Below are 25,611 nucleotides of genomic sequence, written 5' to 3'. Positions count from 1 at the left end.
CTACGGCTCCCAAAACTTCACCCCCTACGGATACTGTACGGACCGATGAGAGGTCTCCTACGTACGGCTTACGTACGTCGTATCACCGTACAGTACCTCACCGTACTACTGTACGATGGGAACGCTGTCGTCTCGCGTCTTTCTCGCGTTTGGCGCTAACGATTGACCGCTCCAGGCACCAGCCAACTCCATGCTTAACCCCTCTCTTTGACCAACATCGCGTATCTCTCTACGCCGCCATGGATATACCGAAGGTCTGTTCGGCTCCACTAGATCCGACAGCGCCTTCGCTCCTGACATTGCCAGCGGAGATCCGCAACCGCATCAACGAATACGTTTTCATTCGGCCTGAACCAATTCTGATACATGATGCCGACTTTTATTACAACCAAGGGCGGTATGGGTGCGAAATTGACGGCCACCGTTACTGTGAAGGGGGAGCATTCGATAGCGAGGAGCAGCGATACTTTGCCGGGAAGCGCTGCCGCAAAAGCTTGAGGGAGTGGGAGACAAGATCAGATGCTGAGAAGGAGGATGCACTTCTCTTCAGAAATGAAGCATTACTTGGAATCGGCCTATTAAAATCATGCCGCCAAATGTACCACGAGACGGTTAGTATTTTGTAATCCGAGAATACATTCGTCGTCTCTCGGGTGCGCGATCGTGTCTGGTCGGAGGTACGGAAAACGTGTGAAATCGGAGATCGTCGCGCTTACCACCAAGTATCTTACACTCCGAAGTGACTTGCATCACTTGGATCCCAGGTCAGGCGATTGAAGAAGGTAGTCATAGACGTGTCAGGATTCCCATATGCTTATGTGGAATCCACGCCAGATTGGCTACCGCTACTAAGAGCTATCTGGGACGGAGTTCTAATGCGATGCGCTATCAGTTTCGGTCACATTGGTAGGAGAACAGACTTCGATCGATCGCGCGTCCGGGACCTCACGAGGTATGTAACCCGCTTGAACGAAAAATTTGACCTTCTGGCCAGGGACAACACGTTACATGTTCGACGTTATCCGGTCTCAAGGTCAATCGTGTCATCTCTCACTGTTGAGGACCCTGGCCATTGGGGCTGCGTAGATTTTTACACAGGGTCACGGCGCACATCACGCGTCTTCTCGATCGGCAAAGAATCCGGAGATATGGCCTGGCATGACTCCGAGAAGTTTGAGTCACTTGAGTCACTCATGCAACTTCCTGTACAAGTGAGAGATATCATCTGTCGCCATTTGTTCGCGAATGAACCAAGGCTTCGAATCATCATGAACGGCTTGAATCCTCTAGGCTGTCACCGAGCCGTTTCCGGTGTTTCCCGGAAATTTCGGAGGGGTCTTGTGAAGGCAGTTGCCGCATGCATACCAATCACTGTTGAGCTTGAGGTGTCACGAGCAGATATGGACCACAATGCTCTAGACGCTTTCAGGAGATATTCACTCATTTCAAAAGACCTATTGAAACGGGATCTGTATCACCCAAAAATGACACACCTACCAGATCGTCTACGCTCTCGTAACCTTAGCCTCGACAGCCAAATTATCTCAGCAAGTGTGGAAGACCGCTCATGCAAAGAGCAGAACAACGGCAAAACTACACTGCTAATTCGTGTCCCACTCGTCCGCCCCGCCAAACCTACAGATATCTGTATCAATATAAGTCCTGTTCTCAGTTGGCTCGAGGGGATCGGACACAAGAATTGCAGAGATGATGTTCCTCTCGTGATCCAGCTTGAACACACTAATGGACGGGAGCTGCACTACGAGACTAATAACACTACAGTTGGACAACTGAAGATGCAAATATTTCTGTATTTCACGGACATGTTCAATAGACGTTCACGGGGAGAAGAAAGTGGGTCAGAGTTACAAGAACTGTGGATCGATGGCCATGCAAACCTTGTGGATCTGGCTTCACCATTGATGGGATTTCGGTTCAGTCGTATGGATTTCATGAAGGCTAAATTTGGCAAAGGAGACATCAAGGGCGTTTTGGAAAACATTGAAGCTCATCACAGCCTTGATGTCGCGTATAATGAAGACCTGGTGGAGGACTGTGTCTGGTATGGTTCCTATCCGTGCATGTGTCACTCATGGAGATCACTACGGCAATGGGCAGAGTCTGTTTGGAGAAAGGAGCAGTGGAGGATCGAGGAAGATGAACAGAGTCCTGTTTAGTATAGAAATGTGGGAGATTGAACTCGAAAATGTCCGCATTTTATGAATCCTGAACACCTTGAATCAGATTCTTGATACCGTCACCCTTCGACGTCTTCTCCCACGCCTCAGTCGCCTTCTCAAACGGCGTGATCGAACTGATCAAAGGCTTCACTTCGATCAAGCCCTTCTCCAAGAACCGTACAGCAAGCTCGTAGTCTCCAGCACCATATCGGAAACACCCCCTCACCATGAGCTCTTTCTGGCTCATAGCCACAATTGGAAATTCAATCTTCGGCTTTCCGAGCCCAGTCTGAACGTACTTGCCACCCGGCTGCAAAACATTGATACCCATGTCGATGCTGGAAGTTGCACCGGAGGCTTCGATGACAGTATCTACGAGGCCGCCAGTAGTATCGATACCGGACTCCACGAGATCGAACTTCTTGAGTAGCTGTTCGGCATTCTCTTCTGGGCTTACTTCGGTCGATGAGCGGAACGTCTCGCACTTGAGGTAATCGGCTGCAAACTCCAGCTTCTTCTCCAGGATATCGACGATAATGATGCGATGCGCGCCGAATTGACGTGCAACTGCCGCGCAGAACAGCCCAATCGTTCCACTTCCCATCACCACGACCGTTTCGCCAGGTCGCACATCGGCCAGCTTGACTGCATGCACAGCGACAGCGAGCGGTTCCACAAGGACCGCTTCATCCAAACCCATCTGATCAGGAATCTTGTACACAAAGTCCTCCGCGCTCCGAAAGTACTTGGACAGTGTGCCTTGCGTGTCAGGCGGGCCAGGTGCGGCAGCGAAGCGCATGCTGCGACACATGTTGTAGACTCCAGATTTGCACGCTTTACATATGCGACAAGGCATGCCTGGTTCGATGGCTACGCGATCACCGGGTTTGACGCTTTTGACGGATGAGCCGACGGAGTGGATGGTGCCTGAGGCTTCGTGTCCCATCACGATGCCGGTAGAAGGGTTGATCATTTTGCCGATGCCGCCGTGGTGCCAGAAGTGAACCTGGGTGTTTGGTCAGTCGGTTGGGATGGCTACATAGTGGGGAATGTTGTCGTGGATGAGAGTGGTGGTCATGGTCTTACATCGCTTCCGCAAACTCCGACGTAGTTGATGCGGACTATCACATCGTGAGCGTCAACCAACTCTGGTATCGCGGCGTCTTGAATCCTCGCGGTCTTGGGTCCGTACAATATTACGGATGGATTTTGCATGATGTCGTTATTAGTAGTATTGATAGTGTTAGGTGTATAGCTTGAGAAATCACTATCTGGTTCAGAATGCGCAGAGAAAGACGTATGCGTATGTCAACAGGGCAAACCTAGAGCATCTCTTATATGTAACCTGTCCGAATATTAGGCCTGCAATGAGAATCGTTATCGACCGTAATCCGCGCCCCAAAGCGGGGACAAGGGTTGTAGACGCGTGTAGCTTCCCCGCATCCTGAATACCATCGTCTAACCCCACATATCCCGCGATGTTGAAAGAATTCACTCGGTGCAGAATGCAGTTCCGATACTTGGTTGGAATGCTCAATGTATGTGAGATGACATCATCATCATGGGTGGAGACTGTCACGCAGAGTTGAGCAGGCGCGTGTTACGGCCATGTTGCTCAATCCGAAGCTGCGATCACTTTGTCGTGATTCGACTGCTCTACTTTCTATGGAGAAGATGCATATGGTATTCCGATATGTATACCGCTGGTCTCACGGATGGTGAGTTGACTGTTGCAAGGCACGTGAACTCGCGGCGCGGACGTGAGGCGGCTAGAACCTTCGCCCCCACTTCCCTTTAGCGTGTATCGCAACCAGGGTCAACGCAAGATGCAGATAGCGATTTCTCGCTTTCCGACACGGCTTAAGAGCGCGGCCTGCTCGTAGGCTCTATGGTTTGCTCAGTCCTGAGGAGTTTGCTCAAGTCTTGTTCTGCATTCATCATTTTGTTTGTCAACTTTCCATAAATCTCCGAATATGGAAGGATACATCATCATGAGCAATATGGCGCCCAAATCATGTGCCAACTGCAAGAAGACAGCCGCTGATTGTGGCCTGGCAAGTCTCCAGCAATGTTCCAAATACAAGACAACAGATTATTGTGGCCGCGATTGCCAGAAGGCCGATTGGAAGACACACAAGAAGATTTGCGCACAACAAGCCAATGCTAACGCCGGATTCCCGCCAAACACAACCCACAGCACCAACTACTCAGCACCTCGCATGAAGTCCCTTGAGCAGCACGTGCCAGATCCGTTCGCGCGACTAGATGATGGCAAGTATCTGCACGACTGTCCAGAGAAAGATGTCTATCGGCTACTGATCGATACATTCCGCATGTGCTCCGAGGATGATATGAAGCTTGAGAACAAGCCTACGCCCAACAGCATCTACACCGGGAACCCTTCAAGCATCGAACCATTCAAGAAGTTTCTTGGTCAGGCGGCCACCAGGAGGGATCTACTGCCTCCATGGTGGGATGTTGAACACCGTGCCGAATGCGAAAAGTTCGCTGAGAGCGGCGAATGGAACGACGTACGGAATAAGGTTTCAAAAGCCCAGATGGTTCAGCACTATGGTGATGACAGGGCACCGATGCAATTGAGGGTGTTGGCTGAGGCAGTGTACGGTGTGCAATCGATGGGTCAGAACGGTGCAGGGATGCGCAAGATGATACGTTCCATGGAGTCGGGTGGTCCTGGAAACGGTAACGTTATGAGCATGATGGACATTAGCAGGATGATGGGTGGCATTGGCCGCTGAGCTTTTGTTCGAGCTGACGTTCACACTCAAACTTTCATGCATCTCTGTACAGAACCATGTGAATGTCCCCTGCGTTCATCGCAAAAGCCGACTTATACAATCATCAAAGGGTGCAGCTCATCAATTCGTACTGTGATAGGAGAAGAATCCAAAGCGAGGGTGGATATGGGAAGTGGATATTGTAGGGCAAAGACGAGTGTAGACGTGTATACCTAGGTAGCGGATGTGATACAGACGCGTCTAGCTTGTGGAGAGGGACGACATGTCCCTGGAGTGAAGACCCTGGCAGGGAGGGGGCACCGAGATTTGATAACACGTGTTTGGCAAACGCTTAGTAAGAACCGTTTATTCTCTTACACATTCCCACGAATTGCAATACAAATCCACCGCTCGTTGACATGGACCCATGGAAAATCACATTTATTCATAACTACAAGACAGACAGCAACTTATTGAAATCATCAAAGACATCGTTGGCGAATTGTTCGGCCACCTGATCCTTTTCCTCTGTCTGGATCTGGTCGTTTCCGGGTTGAAAGACACCGGCTATACATCTGTACACCAGGTTTGCCATAGTTTCGCCTGCCTTCTTCGCCACTAGGCTCTGGGCCAGGATCTCCAGGGTTTTCTTCGTGTGCTCTGCATTGTACGTATATAACTCTGCCTCCGACGGGCCACCGTCCTCTTCATCCTCTGTCTCACCAGGAAAAGACTGATGGAAGCCCAAGGATTTGAATGCATGTCGATATGCATCTGAGATCATTTCATCTGCTAGCTCGTCTTCACCTTGTCGAATGAGGGTATCCCAGGTGAGCAACTCGAGCATGCATACACCAAGGCTATAAATATCGTGATCGATGTTATAGCTTTCTTTGGCTCGATTGTCTTCGACGCGGCGTTTTGGGTGTTGGTAAATTACCTTCGATGCCGTCGTCTCGCCGATTAGAGTTGTGGCTACGCCATCAATGAGACGTGCATTCTGCCACCCAGCCAAAAATAACGAGGCCTCTTGAATAGCGCCGTTCGAGGCTCTGTCGAAGTTTACCAGAAGATTACCTGGGCGAATGTGCTTATGTACCAGTCCCAACTTGTGTGTCTGAAGCACAGCAACGGCTAGCTGACTGCAAAGTCGAACTCGGATATTGAGGGTGGGCTCCGGGCTTCCGTCGGTGTATATTCGACTCAAGCTCGCCAGCTCCTTGTCTGGACCTGGATGAGAGAAAATTAGTTGTACCGATTGGTCGGTCTCATCATCACGGTATCCTATCAAGTGAAGAATGTTCCAAGCTGAGAGTGCAGGGCTTAACTTGGTTGACAGTATACGCGCGCTTTCGAGTAAGGCTTCTCTTGGCTGGGTTCCATAATATCTTTTCTCAAGCACGACTTCCTGCATGACCATAGCGCCCTGTCCAGGTGCGATGTAGGATGCTTTGCTCGTGAAAGAAGTCTCCCCGTTTTGGATGAATTCAGGCTTCGCACCCACAAAGGAGAAATCCTGACGACTGAGAAGGAATGAAGAATCGGTTTGTACAATGGCTCGTAGGCCTATGACCTTTTGATGAAAGCTGGATATCCTTTCGTCAAGACTAGTGACCTTGGACTTGAGTTCTCGGAAAGCTGATCCCCGATGTAGGACATAAGGCTTTTTCTCAAGCTTTATCACTGCATCTACTGCACTGGGTATGGCCTCTAGGAGTTCGTTCAGTCGCTGGAAATTTGCCGCGAGTTCGAGTGCCTCGTTCCTGCTCCGAGTCCTGTCTCTCACGATTGTTTGGGCCAGCTCCAACGCTATCTTGAGCGTTCCTCGTCGCTCCGCGAGTCCAAATGACTTCAATCGTTTTGCCAGGACATCAGATTCTTGATGTTCCTGCCTTTTCTTGTCGATGTCGTCCCATATATCTAAGACAGTTTTCACAAACCCCACGGCACCCATAGCGAAAGCAACAATTTCGAGACCGGACATTCTGTACGTGAGTTTTACGTATTTGGAGGTGGGGACGGCAACGAGAATTTCTTATAGATCAAGCAGAGTCAATGAAAATGAGGTGGATCTGGGTCGCCACAGAGATGATGAGGATGACGGATCCCTACTCGGTTTCAGCCGCACTTTCCCCGCAGCTATGCCCTGTTGGCTACCTGAGCTGAGCTGAGCTGACAACCGATGCGGCCCCACGGCCCGCCCGCTCATAGAACATGCTAGCTTCACGCCAGTCTTGACTAGTACTGGCGTTGTTTTGCCCCGCTTGCAGCTCGCCAAACTCGCAGAGAAACATCAACTTTCACTCTTCAGATCCTTGACCTGCTTGCGTCTCTTTATCACTTCCATGATGGAGACCTCGATGCTTCCGCCAGATTATCAGCAGGCAATTGGATGGCTGCAAGCACCTCCAGAGGGTCGGATGATATACGAACGTCATCTTGTTACATGTCCTCCCGGTATCACGAACTGGATCTTTGAAGACGGGAGATATCAAGATTGGTTGCAATCCACGGGACGAAGTACACTATGGATATTTGGGCCACGTGAGATCCCTCAAATTTTGACGTCATGGGTCTAAGGCTGATTCCTAACTACTCACAGCGGGATGTGGCAAGTCGGTGCTCAGGTCCGTCCATCCAAAAACTGCTCGCTAATGTAATGCGCACCATTTTCTCACAAAGATTTACAGTGCATCTGTAGTCGAGCAACTACTCAAATCCAGTTCAGAGAGGATAGGACTGGCTTACTTCTTCTTTTCCTGGAACTATGAGCTTGACACCGTCGTTGCTCTTTTTTCTGCTCTACTCTCTCAGCTATGGATCCAGATAGCGACAAGGGTGAATGGCATAGAAGAATCTCCGGCCTTCGAGGAGCTCGACCTTGGGAGTCGACCTACGGTTGACGAAGTTTTTGGCCTGCTGATAAAAACGCTCTCTGTTTTCGATCGCGTATCTGTGGTCATTGACGGCTTGGATGAATGTCGACCAGATGACCGTCCCTCATGTCTTGAGCTAATCAACCGTTTGCGTCTAGAGCATCCGGACAAGCTTTACATTCTGATCACGAGTCGGCGCAATCTTGACATAGAGGAAGCTCTGAAGACATCGACACCAAGCTCGATAATCTCGTTCCAGAATCACATGACCGACCACAATATCTCGTCAATAGCTTACGAGAAGTTGCTCGACAGTATTCCCGTCGAACAGCATCCATTGGCAAAGTCGGCCCTCAGTTGGCTGACGTTCGCATTAGAGCCGCTGTCTGTCGAAGCGTTAGCGGAAGCTGTTGCTCTACGCGAACATGACCTCGAACATGATCTCGAGATACGCGCTCACGATCCACAATCTCTTTTGGCAATTTTAGCCCCATTTGTGTCTCCAGGACCAGATCCATCAATTCGGCTGGATCGAGACCTGCTGAATGCTCTTTCCTCGGGTATTATCACCAAAGATGCTCTGGGGACTTTCTACACGAATCAGGACGAAGTTCGGTTGTATATGGCCGAATGCTGCATACAGTACGTCTTGCTCTATGCAAGATCGGAGGCCCGGGAAGGAAATACAAACGATATGTCCACTTTTCCCTTGTTGCAATACGCTAGTAAACACTGGATACCGCACCTACGACAGCTTTGGGAAGTATACACGAAGGAGGAGCAGAGTAATATTGAGCAACTTACTCTGAGATTTCTCTCTGATGACGAATCACTTGATTGCTGCTTATCGGTCTACGACCCGCAGGATCCCGGTCGAGAGCCATTTACAGCTTCTGCAAACAGAGATGCAGCCATATTTTACGCAGTTCGGACAGGTATGGAAAGCGTGGTTACCGCTCTCCTTGAGAGTGATGCTGCGAGCAACGAGTGTGACGACCTCGGTCGTCAACCATTACACATAGCCGTCGAAAATGACGATGCTCACATTGTTAAGGTGCTAGTCCAACACCATGCGAGTACTACTGCGGAGAATGAGTGTGGCGAAACGCCCCTTTCAATTGCTGCACTCTCAAACTCGAGCTCTGAAACACTTGACATATTGCTCCAACACACAGAACTACAAGTTTTGTCGGACTTGAACGTGAAAGGAGCGCCTTTTATACGTGTCGTTACGCAAAAAAGCACCGGCCAAGTGTTAGACAAGCTTATTTCCCACCTCGGATTATCGGTGGAGGAGCTAAATCAGAAAGACGAAGATGGCCGAACGTTGTTGCATTTCGCTGCCGAATGGGGAAATACATCGACAATATCTACTCTTCTGGAAGCAGGTGCTGATGCAAATGTGGGAGATAAGGAGGACGACAGGCCTTTGCATCTTGCGGTTCGGTTTGATCAAGAAGAAGCAAGAGAGAGGCTGATTGCTGGCAATGCTGACCCGACACTCTTTAATTTGAAGAAAGAGACCCCTCTTGCAGAGTCGTGGACACGAAAATCGCTGGATTGGAATTCTTATCAAGTGGACATGGCGCTTGAAGCAAGCTCAAACATGAGTCGGCCGTCACAAGCAGCCTGTCATATTTTGTCAAAGCAAGGGGATTGTCAGGGGCCACAAGTAAGTCTATAATCCAAACCTTTGGGCTTAGCACATGCATGAATTGATCTCTTCAAAGATAATCTTCTCCAAAACTTACGATTGGTCTCATCTAGACGGCAATGAAAACAGAAAGGCCGAGCGGAAAACTCTTCTACTATCTCTGATGCGCGAGAAGAAGTCTCTCCAGCGCCTAGACCACCCCTTCATTGTCTCGTATCTGGGCTTTATTCAACTAGAGCAGAAGAAGTCCAAATATAACTTGTATCTGGAATATTGCGATGGTGGGGACTTGGAAACAAGGCATGTTAACAGGACACAGCAAAATGAAGGGCCCGCGAGCGATGACGAAGAAGACGAAGCGCTCCTAGCTGAAGCAGGTATACAAGACTCATCTGACACGACTAGCCCGGATGAAAACCCTCCCACGTCCATGAAGGCGGTAGAGCGCCAAGCCTTGGATGAAGACGCTGTCTGGACCTTGATGTACCAGCTATTTGCCGCTCTGGCCTATCTCCATTACGGCATCTCGATCTCAAAAGAGGGGGCCTGTCGCGTTGAGCATCACTGGGACACTATGTTGCACAGAGACATAAAGCCCCATAACAGTAAGAAAACATCCGAGATGACCATTCGCGGACTTGTTTTCGTGTTCTAACCAGGCTCTGCAAAAAGTCGTCCTGAACTCTGGGCCAAACGGCCAGCGAATCGCGAAGTTATGTGACTTGGGACACGTTCGTAACTGGAAAGCCGCCGGCCCGATGACCGTTCCCACATATAGAGGGACACGCGAGTATTGGCCACCAGTAAGCTTGATAATGTTTCGGTCGCCGATAAGACGAGCTCATACTGATCTATTTTAGGAAATCCAAGGTGCAAGTCTCTCACTAGAGGAGCGGCACCGTCAATGGTCTACGAAAGGCGATGTCTGGTGCCTTGCAAGTTAGTGTTTTCGAGGCCCATAGCTTGATTTTTGCTCTGACAGTCTATCTCAGAGTCTCTTATAGAAGTCGAAAAAGATTTCTCACCTGGTCCTGGGATGGTAGAGGTTTTCGACGGATGCTCAGTTGAGCTTCCAGAAAAGCGATGGAGCAGTCTCTCTGCATTAGAACACATCCACCAGTACCGACACTTCTTGCATGAGCCTTTCACATCCTTCGAGAAATTACTAGGCGGAAAGCCGCCTGGATACGAGTATCAAGCTTTCCTTCAGATAATACCCATACTGGACACCTTCGCGCCCTACACGCAAGTCACCAAGACACAGCGAAGGAAACTACTGGATAGACTTACATTGCTGTTGAAGGATGGTCCAGGAGCCATGCATACTTTTCGAACACACTCGCGATCGTTGCACCTTGCGGTCTTACTGAATGAGGAAGATCTGCTGAAGCGGCTGCTCTCTAGTGATGGACAACAGAACCCTGACGAGCCATGGCCGAAATCTAAGTGGACAGCTCTTCATCTTGCCGTTCAGCAAAACAAATTGGAGTTTGTCGAACTGCTTCTAGAAGCTGGTGCGAACGTGAACCTGGAGGATGTGCACCAAATGAAGCCTCTGTTTTATGCAATAACAGAGGGCTATAGCGATATCGAATGGCGGCTGCTGTCACCCACTAAGGAAAGACTATCTCGGTCGTCAATCTCTCTTTCCACATCAAAGGAGGATGTTCAAAGAAGAAAGCATAGGTCGAGAGCTGTACAGGCCTATCGACAATCGTGGAGGAGATATCCTACCATCCTGTTCCCTTGGAGGATGAAGCGTAAGGTCGCAGCAGCGCCATCTGTGACCTGAGCGAGGTCAATAATACACAGTCTCTTCCTAAGCATAAGAGCGCTTATGTGTGTCGATCCAGGAGATGGCTCCGCTATTTGTGGTACTTGTGCTGTGCAACATAGTTTTAGAGATGGGGTCAAGAAGAAAAGTAGAAGAACCATTCTCGATGGAGCTCACAACTTCTGTAGCGACGGAGACAGGTCTAATCTGACTGCATCTGCTTGAAGAGGCCGAGATTACAGGCACAATGTCCATAGTGAAACCCTGATCCTGCCGCTTGTATTTCAATGGGTAGTGTATTGAGACACTCGAAAAGTGGCTATTTTAGGCCAGGTCCTTGGCTGTCACCAAATACATTCTTCGTAAAGGTGAGTCTCTTAAGCCATCTAGTGCATCCGCGAGCGCACCAAGTGTCCTGTACCTGAGGTTATCAACTGCTTAGATACCCCAGATAATGATCTAGGTGCGCTATATATCTTGATGAAGGCATGAGAAGGTCGCCGCGCTCGTGAGGTCTCGCATGGCGCTGATCTCGCTAGCGCCTAGCAGCGAAATTCCTATTTCGCAATACTTGATCATAAATCCCGCAGTTGTAGCTCGCAGCATCTATCAGGAAGAGGTGTTACCTTATCATGGAAGCTTTGTTCCTCGTCCGGAACGATGCTAGCCCGACTTCTGTCAGTTGTCACCCCTCCTGTTGATCATGGCGATCTCTCGTGCACTAGACGTATCGCACGGACCTCATTGGCGCTCGATCGCGTTTGGATCATCGTCGGCCTTTCAACAGCAGCCCCGCTTTTCTTCTTGGGGCTGATGCTGAGCTACTGCCGAAAGCGGCCCCTTGAACAGCCTGACACAAACAACCATCATCCTCGCTCACTTAGACTCGCATCTTCTTGGGTCTCTCATCGGTGTCAGGAAAGACTGCACGTGTACATTGTTGTTCCCTTTTCCGGAAAGTGTTAGTTCAGAAAAGATCCACGTTGTCAAGCGGAATCTAAACCTGCGCCGTCTCGCTGATCAATAAACTATGCCTCACGGTGGGGATATTCGCTTGTAGAGACGGGAAGTCTGAGCGACCAGAACAGCTTCTTTGCAGTTGTCGTCAGGACTCACGAGCAGAAGGAAGCAAAACATGAAGAATGACGAGACAAGATGACCAACTCGAAGGCGCAATTGCAGCACACATCCTTCGAGTATCCGCTACAAGACTTTGAGGGGCATTGGAGTTCACTAGGAGTACGACTGATCAACGGCATTGTTTTAGAGTTTCAAGCACTATTCTAGCGCCTCCTTTGCTGAGCGAGGGCAGCCCACGCTCACGCTCACTCGTGGACCTTGAAAAGGATAAAGCAGACAGATCTGCAATATCCGCTTTTCCCAGAAGGTACAATTCGCAAGGTACGCGTCTCGAATTCGAGGCGCATTGTGGATCTTGCACCTATCCAACAACATCACTATAACCGAGAACATGATAGAGTTGTTCAGTTCGCACGATTAACGCATGGACCTGTTCACTTGAACACTTCCGGCAGATTTCCCTTAGTGCGAGAAAGGCACCATTCGCTCTTGAAACCCGAAACTGTGGGCATCGACTTCGTTCCGAGCAAAGTTGAGTAATATCAAAGAGGTTGTGAGGCGCGATTGCCATCTCCTGCATTGTGCACCCTGCGCGTCTGCGTAGCCAAATGTACCTGCTTCACAGGTGGTCGATCATACCTTGATGGCCTTGAGATCAGCCCCAATATATATATCTGTGGGGCAGATGTGATCCACAGTTACTCGAACAGTTCATTTCGAAACTTCCTGTTCACCTCAGTTTACAGTCACTCTTTTCACAACCAGCAAAGTAACAATGGCAATCGGACACCGTGCCACACAGCTGATCCAGGTATGTGTCGACTTGATGTTCCTAACGAACACGTCTGACTGGCACACACAGATCGAGATTGCATTTCAGTGCATGGCCTGGATCGTTGTCGCCTTGCGCATGTATGTGCGCACCTTTGTCGTCAAAGCCTTTGGCTGGGATGACGGGTGGATGATTTTTGCTCAATTGATGCACACTATGAACTCAACATGTGCTATTGGAGGTGCACTTACTGGCACCGGTCGACTTATGAAGGATCTCACTCCTGGAAGCATGGAGATGGCACTCAGGGTAAATAAATCTGTTCAATCTGTGTATCCAGCCGTTCGTGGCAATGACTAATCCAATCCAGTTTTGGTGGATATGCTACTTCACATATTCCCTATCCATGATTGGTGCCAAGGTCTCTGTTGGCCTGTCACTGCTCCGCTACATGTCTGTCACCCAGAAGGCCTTTCGATTTATTACCCATGTCATCTTGTACACCAGCGTTGTTATGGGCTTGATCTATGGCCTGCTGGCTACTTTCCAGTGCAAGCCGGTGGAGTACTTCTGGACACGAGCCCTGGGTGAAACGGGGACTTGTATCAGCATGAACACCATTGTCGCATTGACGTACCTGATGTCTGCCATTTTCGCGATCTGTGACTTCAGCATGGCCTTGCTGCCGGTCCTCCTGATCAAGGATCTGAACATGAGCCGCAACTCAAAGTTCGCTCTCATCTTTATCATGAGCATTGCATGCATGTGAGTAATTCTGCCCTTCTTTCCGAGAGTATACGAGTAATGGTGCAAAAGTGCAAGCGCAGCGGTCATCATCCGTCTCGCCTACGTGCCCACTTTCAGGGACCCCGAATTCCTCTATGCCACCGTCCCCATCGCTATCTGGTCAGAGGTCGAGATGGGCCTTGCTATCATTGCTGGTTCATTGCCGACCCTTCGGCCTCTATACCGCATTGCTGCTCAGAAGTTCAGCTGGAAGACAAACTTCTTCAGCAACCGTTCCAGATCATACAAATCCATGGATCCCCACAGATTGGATGGAACCCCAGTTGGCAGTGCTGCCATCGACAAGAATGAATTAAGCGTCAAGTCTTACTCAGAATCTGAACGGAAGATCTTGAATGTTGTCGTCAAAGAGTTCGTAGTAGTGGACCATTAGACATTGGCTAGAGGCAAGTCTACGGGCATGACCTAGGTTACACATATACAAATCGACTATCAAGACGACGGCAGAGTCTAATCAGGAGATGCATGTCTAAGTGTTTTAATGAACCGATGATGAACGCGCATTTAGCTTCTCGTCCAAGTCAGCCATTTCTAGTTGACCGCCCCTTCGGCTCTTCCACTCGTTATTGAAGCTGTGGACCTCGAGTACACTCATCATCATGACCCGACGAACAAAACACGCTCCTAGATTATACCATCGACCTTGTTATGCGGATCCCCCACCTCTCTCAGGCACACATCAGAAGTCAGGCCGAAACACATGTTATCACTAGCATGTCTTACCTGCAACATTACGCACACCATCCGAAAAACACTCCGTAGTCGTACAAAGAACGAACCATGCTGACTTGTCATAACCGCGACCTATCCGAGGTGTTCCACAGCTGGAATTATTGTTCAAACTCGCCGCAGCAGATATAACTGGTGAACCTCCTGTTGTCAGTATGTTGTTGACATGTCAGCAAGTTGCAGATGGTGAAGATTCTGTGGGGTTTGAGTTTACTAAACGCTCGGAACTGTGCGGAGGGAAGTGTGGGGTGCGTTGTGCGCACTGCGCGGCACGTCGATCCCTTCCGAGGTCTCTCAGTCTCGACTAATCACGCTTGATCGCCGCCGTTGCGCCCCTGATACGCACGTAGCGACTACCATATACGCGAAACCGATGTGCCGAACTAAAGCATTATCTGATGGCCCTACATAAGTATGCTGATGTTGGAGCTTCAATTTATCACGAGCTGAGTGTTTTGGTATAGTCATCTGTCCCAGCTGTTTCTTCCACGATGCCGATCGAATCGCCTCATCCTAGTATTACGATCCCAGCTACCGATATTTGGTCATTCTTCCTCGAACGACCTGATCGCCCTTACCCTGATAACCATGGTTCGTGTTCCCACACGCTCTTCGAGCGGCACCTGACACGCTCGCAGTACTATTCGTAGATGTTGTCACGAATCAAAAGCTCACATACTCTCAACTCCGATGGAGTGCTGAACGTTTCGGGGGCGGCCTTCAGGAACAATGGGGCTGGCGCAAAGGCGACGTTCTGGTCACGATGACGCCAAATCATGTCGATATCGTGCCCGCTATCTTCGGAACACAACTTGTAGGAGGCGTTGTGTGTCCTCTTAACTTCATGTACACGGTCGATGAGCTGGTATCTCAATTGACTTCTTCAAAAGCCAAGGGACTATTGACAAACACGACATGCCTTGATGTAGCATGTAAAGCGGCATCAAAAGTCGGACTTCCCCTTGATCGTGTCCTTCTGGTTGGAAATCACAAACCGACGACAATAGCTGTTCGGCACTTCTCGACTTTGAAGAGCTCGTCAAGTGTGGAGCCAGTCACAATCAATCCCAAAGAAGACCTGGCGTATCTGGTATACTCGTCCGGTACCACGGGTGTTCCAAAGGGTGTTATGTTGACTCATGAAAACATCAACGCAAACACTGTCCAAAAGCTTGCAGCCGATGGCTGTGGTCCGGATTGGAGGACAGATAAGAGTATTGGCTTTCTACCCATGTACCACATCTACGGTAATTATAATGCACTCGGTACTCAACACTTGCTGACATGAAGATGCAGGCATCGCCGCCCTGATATTGGCACCTGTCTTCTATGGTTCCACCGCATATGTCATGCAGGGTTTCGACCTTCAAAAGTTTTGCGAGACGGTGCAGAACGAGAACATCACCATAGCATGGATTGTTCCACCTGTCGCATTGGCATTGGCAAAGGCGCCGATAGTGGACCAGTATAACCTTAAGTCACTACGCGACCTGCACTCCTCCGCGGCTCCAGCGCCATTGGAGATCATCGCCGCAGTGAACAAGCGCATCGGCGCTCCTGTCCGGCAGGCGTACGGTCTGTCCGAGGCCGCGCCAGCTGTATGCTCACAACGTATCGAAGACTGGGACACACCAATGGGTACATCCGGACGCTTGTTACCCAACATGTCAGCAAAGCTGATGAAGGATGGAAAAGAAGTGGACACTGGCACCGGAGACGGCGAACTGTGTCTCAAGGGCCCAAACATCTTCAAGGGATACTACAACAATCCGGAAGCTACTGCTGGAGCCTTCGATGCTGATGGATGGTATCATACTGGCGACGTTGGAAAATTCGATGAACATGGCAATCTGTTCATCACCGATCGCCTCAAGGAACTTATCAAGTACAATGGCTTTCAGGTCGCGCCTGCAGAGCTCGAAGCACTCTTGCTTGGTCATCCGGCCGTCGCTGACGTAGCTGTTATTGGGGTGTATGATGCATCAAGAATAACAGAATTACCAAGAGCGTACATTGTTGCAGCGCCAGGGTACAAGGGTGATGGAAAGCTGGAGAGTGAGATGCATGAATGGTTCAACAAGCGTGTAGCGCCGCATAAGAAGCTCAGAGGTGGAATACGGTTCGTAGAAGTAGTACCGAAGAGCAATGCAGGCAAGATACTGAGGAGAGTACTTGTGGAACAAGCGAAGGCGGAGGAAGAGGGGAAGGCTGTCAAAGCTCGCTTGTAGTATTTGACATCTCACTATCAACTTCTATAGGAGTTCAACGAAGAGTTCAAAACGATGATATTCTTCCCTGATCGACGTGCATATCTCTTGTCATGCTTCTATTTCTTGGTTTACCTTATCTACAAAGTGGGCTTTGGCGTCTTACACAATGCGATAGCTATGAGTGACTCGTCACCCATGGTTAATTATAATCTTTTGAGATAAGCGTACTGTGTCTGGAAAATATTTTGGCACAAATATTATGCACATGAAAGGAAGCGCTCAGTCAACATCATCATTGATCTACAACTTTGTAAACAATGTCTCCTTCATCGCCCTAACATCCAACTCCTGCGTCCACGTACTCCTCGGCTGCGTATGCAAGAACCAATAAGTATGCGCCAAATCTCTCGGCTGAACGAGATGCGCTTCCACGTCCGCCGCCTTATCCTTCTGTCCTGTCCTTTCCCATTGCCTCTTCATCACTCCCCCGATCAACTTGCCATCCACTGGACCATCGACGATAATATTACAAGCATGAATTCCCTTGGCCTGGTACTCGCGTGTGATAATCTGGCACAACGAGCGCAGTCCGAATTTTCCTGGCGAGAAAGAGGCTAAGCCAGGCATGCCGCGCAGCGCACCTGTCGCGCTGGTGAAAAGGATAGTACCTTTGCCAGCTGCGAGCATATCCGGAATGACTAATTTGCTCGCCCAGAATGCGCCGAAGAGGTTGATCTTAGTGAAGTTCTCAAACTCTTCGCTCGTGGTATCGATGAGAGACTTCCCGTTAACACGGCGTGCGCCGGCGTTGTAAACGAGCACGTTGACAGGACCAAGCTCTTCGCGAATGCGTTTAAACGATGAGATTACCGTATCTTCGATGCGCAGGTCTGTGATGTAGTAATGCGCTGTGCCGGTGCCGACGTCGCTGTCGATGTTCTTGGCCATGGTTTGCAGGGCTTCTTCTGTCCGCGCGAGGAGTGCGACGACGAATCCTTCTGCTGCGAAGCGGTGAGCTACTGCTTCGCCGATTCCTGGGCCTGCGCCGACGACGGCGATGACGGGCTTGTTGGCAGCGTTCTTGGACATGGTGGTCGAGGGTTGTGTTGTGGTTCCTGCAAATGGGGGATGTCAGAAGACTAGGTAATATCAAGTTACGGCAGTATAGTGCTATGAGTGCGCCTAGGCGTTGTCAAGTCTTCATGTGTCTCACATCCTGTCCTGGAGATGGGTAGCAAGATATTAACCACCGCAACTTTGTTGTTCATGGGTTGTGTGGACCTAGCGTTCATGATTAGCTTCAAAGCGGGGGCGATGCACGCCTCGGAACCTCGGGACGGTTCAGTAATCGGGCTGCCGTACGTATCGGCGTCACTACCAGTGTTAGCGCAATGTATGCCGCACCTTTCACGTGAGCATTGCTTGTTCTTATTGATGCATTGTCATCGGCATATGCGTGGCATGATGCGACCGATATACGTCCAAAGTACTGGAAGTATGTGCTGCAATGGACGGACGTAATGATAGATCCTTCAAATATATTACTGCAATCACCTGTGGCCACCATCGCGCATGTGCCTTCCGCAACACGAACTATCTAATGACGAAGGACATCGATGGACAGTCAAGCAACCACCGGCTTTCATGAGACTTGCCTCTTTAGAAAGATGCCGAATCGACATAACTATCGGAAAGCGTATGGCTTCCACCCGCACACCTGTATCCACTAGCCTGCTTGATCCACATGTAACCCATTGGGCATCGACCCAATACCTTCAGCTTCTTCTGCCTCTCCATCTCCTTTTGTCGCTCTCTCTCTCTAGTTGCCAACTCCTCGTCGCGACGTCGCCTCTCCAGCTCAGCTGCAATGCGCGCTTGCTCTCGGATACGCCGTTCTTCTTCATCGGCGGCTGCGTTCTCCGCACGGATGAAATCCTTGATACGCTCTTCGTACTCTCGCTTCTCTTCTTGCATATGACGAAACTCGCGCTCTTTAGTGACCATGGCATGTTTGTCGCGTTCTAGTTGTTCCCATACTTCGTCGGACACGCCTGGGTCGCGCTTGGCTTTGAAGACTGAGTCGAAGGGGTCTTCGGGCTCTACTGCAAGCTTGGATTTCTTCTCGATCGACTTTGGCTCTTCTTCTTGCTTGTCCGTGTCAACCACAGTCGGTGGCGGGGCAGTATCCGTGTCGATATCTAAACTTCGCGCCATCGGCGATGCCGAATTCTGCATCTGTAGCTGCGGCATTGGTCGTAGAGGTATGGACTTTTCGAACCGGTTTGTACCAACAGCGGTATTTCGTCGGGAACGTTCATCCAGCATCTTTTCCATAGTGCTGATGACGATCGTTTGTGTGAGTATGAAATTAGTGATCGGACGTACAGCCGTAGAGATGAGTGCCTGAAACATGCTCTTCGCGAGCGATTTCACGTCGCGAGCGTTGCCCCACGATTCGAGTACCGATAGTTTGCGAAAGAGCTGCAGCAGTTTTTGCCATAGTTCTGATGTTGGCGGATCGAGGACCGACAGATCAAGTGGCGCCTTCTTCTTCCTTTTCTGTAGATCTTTGACAAGAAGCTTAAAGCATGTCTCCGGGTCGAGATGCTTGAAAAGAACCGTTTCGGGGAAGCGACTGGTCAGGCCAGGATTCATACTCATCAATCGATCGATGTCCTTGTCGTAGCCTGCTAGAATGACCACGAGTCTTTGCGCAAACTTTGGTTTGGTGAGGCAGTCAACCAGCTCATCCATCGCCTCAGTAGCGAATCCACCTTCTGCGAGGCGATAGGCCTCATCGATGAAAAGAACTTTACCCATAGCCTTCTCCATGAGCTTCTGCACCTTTGGCCCAGTCTGGCCCACATACTGTCCGATTAGATCAGTAGCGGAACATTCTTCCACGCTGGCCTGGCTGAGAAAGCCCATATCGTAGAAGACCTTGCCCATCTTTGCAGCCGTGGTAGTCTTGCCAGTCCCCGGCGGTCCCTTGAAAAGAAAGCTGAAAGGTAGCTGTTCTCGAGCATCCATCCCGAGAGCTTTCAGGGTTGCAGCTGTGTTTTGGTAACCCTGGAACTGTTTGATAAGTTCTTCACATCCTACCACGTCTTGGAAGAGAGCAGAAATCTCAGTGGCTGCACGTTCACCACGGTCAAAATTTGGGTCAAAGTCAATAGCTTCAAACGTGCCAAATTGCTTTACTTTCCCAGAAGACTTGTGTTTCTGGTGTAAAGCCTTTGCACGATCCAGGATAATGTCGACTTCGCCTGCGTTGCCGAAGTTTGGGCGGTTGCGCGCACGTTGTACGACTTCCATGGCGACCTGCAAAAAGGTATGTTAGCACGAGTCGGCATGTCGCCTGATCTTGGACTCTACCTTCTTAGCTTGATCCGTAGCATCAAAACCGATACCCTTGAGCTTGAAGTCAAAAATTTGACGAATCTCAGTGTCGTTAAAATCTTCAAAGACGAACGCAGACTCTAGTGGAAACCGTCTCGCAAGGCCAGGATTGACGTCCCGAAACATCTCTTCCATTTGGTCCTTGTATCCTAACAAGAGTACGCATCGGTCTTCACCTGCAGTGCTCTGGACTTCCGCAACGATGGTGTCAATAACTGCAGCTTTGTAGGGATCACCAGCAGCACCACTAGCCAACATGTAAGCCTCATCAACAATGAGAACTTTGCCGATAGTGGACGCCAAGATGGCTTTGGTGTTAGCTTCGGAGCCTCCTAGAACACTACCAACAAAGTCTGCTGGGCTTTTCACGACGACTTCTCCGTTAGAAAGAAGCCCAATATCGGCCAGAATGCGCCCATAAAGCTTTGCTACAGTAGTCTTGCCTGTGCCCGGAGAGCCGATGAAGCAGCGATTAAGCGAGTACTGGATAATAGGCTTCTCTTGCGTTTCGAGCTGGTAGTTCGTCTGTATCCCGTCAAGAAGAACTTGTACAGACTCCTTGACTGATGACAAGCCGGTAAGCTTCTGCAGCTTCGTCCAGGTAGCGTTATTCTTGAGCACTGACGAAGGTTCTGGTCCAATCAAATCCTCCTTGGTGAGAAAATGGTCATTCGGCATCTTGCCAGCTCGTCTCTCTTTCCGCAATCGCCTTGCCTGACGCTCGGTGATCTGTGCGATCTTGTTCTGGACTTCACGGGCGTTACCGAAGCCATCACGTCCCCGGCCCCGGCCGATGCGCCTAGCAGTGATACGCACGTAGAGTCCGTTCATACCGCCTTCAGTCTTCATGCGCCCGCGATACTTTTTGTCGATGTACTGGCAGAATATTTGTTGCAACTCGCGGTCTTCGTAGTCTTGGAACTCCATTCGTATTGGTATACGGCTTGGGATGCCTGGATTGTGAGCGAAGAAGGCTTCCATCTGCTTGTGATAGCCCGCCAGTACAAAGACAACTTTGCCGGTTAAGTTCTCAATCTCTGCAAGCAGGTAGTCTAATACTGCTTTACCACCAGGGCTGTTCCCAGATACCAATTGATATGCTTCGTCAATAAAGAACACGCCGCCACCTTCTTCGAGGATCTTATCGATCGAGGCTTTGCAAGCGGACACGCCGTCATTTGCGAGAGCTGATCCGGAGCTCTCAATGAAATGATCACCCGGCAGAGCTCCTACTTCGGACAGGAACCTCGAGTAGTACCTAGCCACTGTTGTTTTTCCTGTTCCAGGGTTTCCCAGGAGGGCAGCACCAAAGCGCTCTGCATTAAGCGATACCCCTTGGCGCACCACCGTATCCACTTTGGCCTTAATCGCGAGGAATTGTTGCTTGACGGACTCAAGTCCTATCATGTGTACCAGGGAATCTAGAGCTTTATTTTCGGCACCCTCATATTTCTTTTCCCACTCCCAATCATCCCTGGCTTCGTTCTTGTCCCAACTGGGTTGCTCCTGGTCTTGATCTGGCGATGTAGGTATGGCGTTAGCTGCAGTCTCGTCGCGGTGAGGAGAAGCCGCGTTGTGCGATGCAGAATCCCTCCGTAGCCCTGAATCGCCGGTCGACGGCGACGCTGTTGTTTCGGATGCTGGAGACGTTGAAAGTGGTTGCTTTCTGGTACTTTTGATCTTCTCCTGCAGATTGCGAAGGTCTTGCTTTTTCTGTTCGAGCGCTTGCTGGCGGTCTCTGTCCTCTGCCTGCTCTTTCAGCACACGCTTGTGGTGCTGGATCTCTTCGTCGATCTCAACTAATCGTGCCTTATACGCGCGTTGCTTTGCCTCTCGCTTTTCGTTTAGCTCGTGTTCTCGTTGACGCTTCTTCTCTTGCGCTCTCACTTCAGCTTCACACTTGTGACAATGTACCGCGGCTTTCACATGACACCTTCTTGAAGTCTTATGATTGCTGGGACAAGTCGAAGAGATGATGACTTTGCAATCCATACGCGAGTGATCCTGTAACTGATGGCATCGGTGGGGGCAAGCATGAAGGCCGCAGTTGAGTATCTTGCCACATGGTTCAGAGCAACCGCCATCTGGGCATACCGTGTCAAAGTGCTCTTTCTCGGTTAACAGAGCAGTCTTTTCTGGATGTTGCTCGCATTTGATAGGGAAACCGTCGTAAACGTGGCCATCTCGCTTCAACTGATCCATGAGCGGTACCCATATTTCCTTGCCTTTGTGACTATTCATGAAAGTGTTTGCATTACCTATCATGATCAAAGCATTCCGTGCTCGTGAAAGTAACACATTGACACGCTGAGGAGAAGACATGAACCCTATGTCCCCGGTTTCGTTACTTCGTGTGAGACATGCGATGACGATATCGCTCTCTTCACCTTGGTAGTTGTCGATAGTTGATATACGAAGCTTGCGCTTGGATATGTTTGCACTAGCTGGTGTGACCAGACCCGCTTGAATCAACTCATGAGAATCCAAGTCGTTCAGAATGGGATCGTTCTCCTTTGCCAATGTGTTCACTAGCAGGTATAGCTGGCCCAGGTAAGGTGTCAGTACCACGATGTCTTCCGTTCCATAGCCCTGCTGACCAAGATATCGCACACACTTCAGCACCATGTCAGCTTCATACATGTTCTCCTTACTGGAGTTCGCGCCGCCATCACGGCGGTCAGCAATCTTGATTGCGTTGAGCTCAGGACGTGAATGTGACACGAAGATGACGTTGCTCTGGAAGCCGCGTAGATCCGGTCGACCCTGAGTCTTCTCAGCATCTTTCAACTCCGGATAAGTGAGTGATCTGACGAGAGATGAGATCTCGGGGCGCATACGATGCTGCTTGCGAAGGGTGGTATGTGGGACTCCACTAAGCACCAGACGTTCGAACAGGGAAACATCGAGATCGTACCCATCTCCTTTCCCTACAGTCAAGGCATAGTTGTTGACTTTAGGCCGTAGCTGCTTGTGATCACCGATCAGCACGAGTTGCTTCGTGGTCGGAGTTAAAGCTGTAAGTATATGGCTTTCCAAAATCTCTCCAGCTTCTTCCACCAGAACTATGCCAGGTGATGCCTTACGAATATCGTCGTTGTACATGGCAGCTGCCGTCGTAGTGCACCCTATGATTCGTTTCTGACCAAGGACGTGGAAGTTCTTCTCGCGAAACAATCGATCGATCTGGGCACGACACTTGTTGTACTTATCGGCAAGCACACTGATTTCAGCGACTCGTTCTTCAAGGATGGTCTTATTCCACTGCGCCTGGAGATCACACCGGATCTGTGGCGGGACATTCCAAACGTGGGGATAGGTATGCATCGCGTGGCTCGAAAAGACGCCCGCGTCTTCACCTTTAAGCCATCTCTTGACTAGATAGTACTCATCGATGCGCCTATTGTTTTTCCCCATCATCGTCATGCCATCTTGGTTTTCAGGCACGACGAATGCATCGAAGTATTCTGAATCATCAGAGAACTCCAAGAAATCGAGAAGCAGTCGTTCACTGAGCCGCGTAGAATCAAAGGATGCCATCCTTGTGGCTAGCGCGTCATGATAAGACTCAGCTTCCACCTTTTGGTCTTGAATTGAAGTCCATGTTTGCGCAGTCATTTTGTAGTTGTTCGGTTGTTCTCTGATGCTGAGTGCACGAGTATTGGCATTCGATTTCGATCCTAGTCGCACGATCGAACTAGCCGGGATGCCAGCCTTTTGGATGTCTTCTAAAAATTGGTCCAGAGCATGATTCGTGTATGTGAGTATGAGCATTTTCTCCTTCGTCTGATCGTGTAATATCTTTGCGATGAGTGCGCCGATGAAACTTTTACCAGTTCCTGGTGGGCCTTGAATAAGGCTAACCTTCTTTAGTAGACCAGTCAACAGAGAAGCTACCTGGGCTTGATCCAGTTTGATGGAGTGACTACTTCCAATGATGTCTTGAAGGTCTTCTTCCCAATGGTCACAGATGGCGTTGATGGTCTTGGTCGGTTGGATACCAGAGACTGTTTCAGCGGAATTTGTAGTGAGGCTGAGGAGCTGATCCTCCAGTGGCAGCTCAGTCAAGGACTGGAGACGTTTGAGAATAGGTTCATACGCAAAAACCGCGGTATCCACTTGCACAAAGCTGAGGTCCGCTGCGAGCTTACATGCCATTAGCACTTTGCCAAACGAACTAGCGTCGGCTATACGCAGCACGACGATAGCAGGTTGCTGAGCAAGAAGGTCTTCGTCACGGTCTACAGTTGCAAATGCGACAATATTGTCATTGCTAATGAGGCAGCCGAGTGACTGGTGTTTCAGGACGTTTCTGTTGTCGGCGAGGTACTTCTTGCGAGCAGCGCCCTTGACATTGCGTAGCTGTGGAATGTCGTCTGGGCAGGAGAGTTTTAGCGAGCAAGGCTTGCGTTTCGTTTCCGGTCCGCAGTCGATACCAGCATACTTCAGGTGCTCGAGGATTGTCTTCCGTCGTCCTTTCTTCTGGCCACTAGCGATCTGGAAATCGTTGCGCAGTTCGCCCAAGAGATCTTCACGAAGCAGGCGAAACTGGTTGTCAATATGAGTCAGCCCACGACTCTCCAATGGGGCAGACGCGACAGAATCTGCGCGTCTGTAGAACGGATTTTCGGAGCATGCGAACTCGTCTGGCGTTGGTAGGAGCTTGATCTTATGGATCTGAGTAAAGTCGTTGTCGTGTCGCCCGCCCGGGCCATCGGCGGATTCATCAGACGTGCTGTCTAGGACGTGTTTGATCTTCTGACCGATATTGCGGACATCTAGGGAGTTCGAGTTGATGAACGATCCATTGTTAGTGACACGCTCTGCAATGTCGCGCACGTCTGGGATGTCCTCCGAGCGGCTGTATAGCAGCTCCAGTAAGAGCCACGCGAATGCACGCGTGGCATCGCTGGAAAGCACATGAGCAATGTGTGCCTCAACGAGTGTGTTCCAAAATGTAGGTGGTTGTACAATTTGTTCAAGGACGCGTTGCAGAAACTGGCCACTGTAGAGTTGCTTGACCGATGGCTCGGCGAGTCGGAGGATGACGGATGTAGCCAAGCCGTTGAGAAACGTGCTCTCACGTGTCAACCTAAATGCGACAGAGACCGCCGCTAACCCTGCCGGAGACGCAATCAGGCGCTCCACACACTTCGAGGCGTCCTCTTGAGAATAGAATGCCTCCAGAAACCGATTGCCATCGCCCACCGTCTTGATGTCGCGATTGCCGTGAATGACGGCGTTGAAGAGCTTCGTCAATCCCGCGGCTCGCTTGGCTGTCGCCTCTTGGTCCGCCATATGTAAAGCTCGTATCGTGTAAAGTGGCACTTGTCAAGAAAGGCTCAGATCTGCCGATATTTGAGGATGCTACGAGGGAGATGTTTGGCCTTTTTGA

General features: G+C 50.0%; 8 protein-coding genes across 9 annotated transcripts; 4 read left to right on the top strand and 4 right to left on the bottom strand.

Moving 5' to 3' along the window:
* Positions 1-2,217: 2,217 nt before the first annotated feature.
* Positions 2,218-3,395, bottom strand: AA0111_g12496 (putative D-xylulose reductase A; the record flags this gene model as incomplete). The annotated part of the gene is made up of 2 exons (XM_028646483.1): positions 2,218-3,186; positions 3,267-3,395. 2 exons carry the CDS (start codon positions 3,393-3,395, stop codon positions 2,218-2,220), a joined length of 1,098 nt encoding a protein of 365 aa, XP_028499907.1.
* A 776-nt stretch (positions 3,396-4,171) lies between these two features.
* Positions 4,172-4,939, top strand: AA0111_g12495 (hypothetical protein; the record flags this gene model as incomplete). Its single annotated transcript, XM_028646482.1, has 1 exon — positions 4,172-4,939. The coding sequence occupies one exon, from the start codon at positions 4,172-4,174 to the stop codon at positions 4,937-4,939; it is 768 nt and encodes a 255-aa protein (XP_028499915.1).
* A 430-nt stretch (positions 4,940-5,369) lies between these two features.
* AA0111_g12494 (hypothetical protein) lies at positions 5,370-6,902 on the bottom strand (the record flags this gene model as incomplete). Its single annotated transcript, XM_028646481.1, has 1 exon — positions 5,370-6,902. One exon carries the CDS (start codon positions 6,900-6,902, stop codon positions 5,370-5,372), a length of 1,533 nt encoding a protein of 510 aa, XP_028499908.1.
* Positions 6,903-7,266: 364 nt separating this feature from the next.
* On the top strand, positions 7,267-11,240 carry AA0111_g12493 (hypothetical protein; the record flags this gene model as incomplete). Its single annotated transcript, XM_028646480.1, has 7 exons — positions 7,267-7,462; positions 7,521-7,545; positions 7,609-9,466; positions 9,525-10,053; positions 10,121-10,251; positions 10,309-10,387; positions 10,441-11,240. The coding sequence occupies 7 exons, from the start codon at positions 7,267-7,269 to the stop codon at positions 11,238-11,240; spliced, it is 3,618 nt and encodes a 1,205-aa protein (XP_028499909.1).
* A 1,837-nt stretch (positions 11,241-13,077) lies between these two features.
* AA0111_g12492 (hypothetical protein) lies at positions 13,078-14,254 on the top strand (the record flags this gene model as incomplete). The annotated part of the gene is made up of 4 exons (XM_028646479.1): positions 13,078-13,113; positions 13,165-13,383; positions 13,445-13,839; positions 13,891-14,254. 4 exons carry the CDS (start codon positions 13,078-13,080, stop codon positions 14,252-14,254), a joined length of 1,014 nt encoding a protein of 337 aa, XP_028499906.1.
* An 847-nt stretch (positions 14,255-15,101) lies between these two features.
* AA0111_g12491 (hypothetical protein) lies at positions 15,102-16,838 on the top strand (the record flags this gene model as incomplete). Of its 2 annotated transcripts, XM_028646478.1 has the most annotated exons (3): positions 15,102-15,201; positions 15,249-15,857; positions 15,907-16,838. In XM_028646478.1, the coding sequence occupies 3 exons, from the start codon at positions 15,102-15,104 to the stop codon at positions 16,836-16,838; spliced, it is 1,641 nt and encodes a 546-aa protein (XP_028499917.1). The 2 variants fall into 2 exon arrangements, with proteins under 2 accessions (XP_028499917.1, XP_028499916.1); XM_028646477.1 differs by lacking the exon at positions 15,102-15,201 and having other exon boundaries at positions 15,374-15,857.
* A 282-nt stretch (positions 16,839-17,120) lies between these two features.
* On the bottom strand, positions 17,121-17,909 carry AA0111_g12490 (hypothetical protein; the record flags this gene model as incomplete). The annotated part of the gene is made up of 1 exon (XM_028646476.1): positions 17,121-17,909. One exon carries the CDS (start codon positions 17,907-17,909, stop codon positions 17,121-17,123), a length of 789 nt encoding a protein of 262 aa, XP_028499910.1.
* A 570-nt stretch (positions 17,910-18,479) lies between these two features.
* Positions 18,480-25,514, bottom strand: AA0111_g12489 (hypothetical protein; the record flags this gene model as incomplete). The annotated part of the gene is made up of 2 exons (XM_028646474.1): positions 18,480-20,141; positions 20,196-25,514. The coding sequence occupies 2 exons, from the start codon at positions 25,512-25,514 to the stop codon at positions 18,480-18,482; spliced, it is 6,981 nt and encodes a 2,326-aa protein (XP_028499911.1).
* Positions 25,515-25,611: the final 97 nt, after the last annotated feature.

The sequence above is a fragment of the Alternaria arborescens genome, assembly GCF_004154835.1.
Source record: "Alternaria arborescens strain FERA 675 chromosome Unknown contig_82, whole genome shotgun sequence".
Lineage (NCBI taxonomy): Eukaryota > Fungi > Ascomycota > Dothideomycetes > Pleosporales > Pleosporaceae > Alternaria > Alternaria arborescens.
The sequence above is the reverse complement of the archived record's forward strand: the minus strand, read 5'-3'. Positions and strand labels throughout refer to the sequence as shown.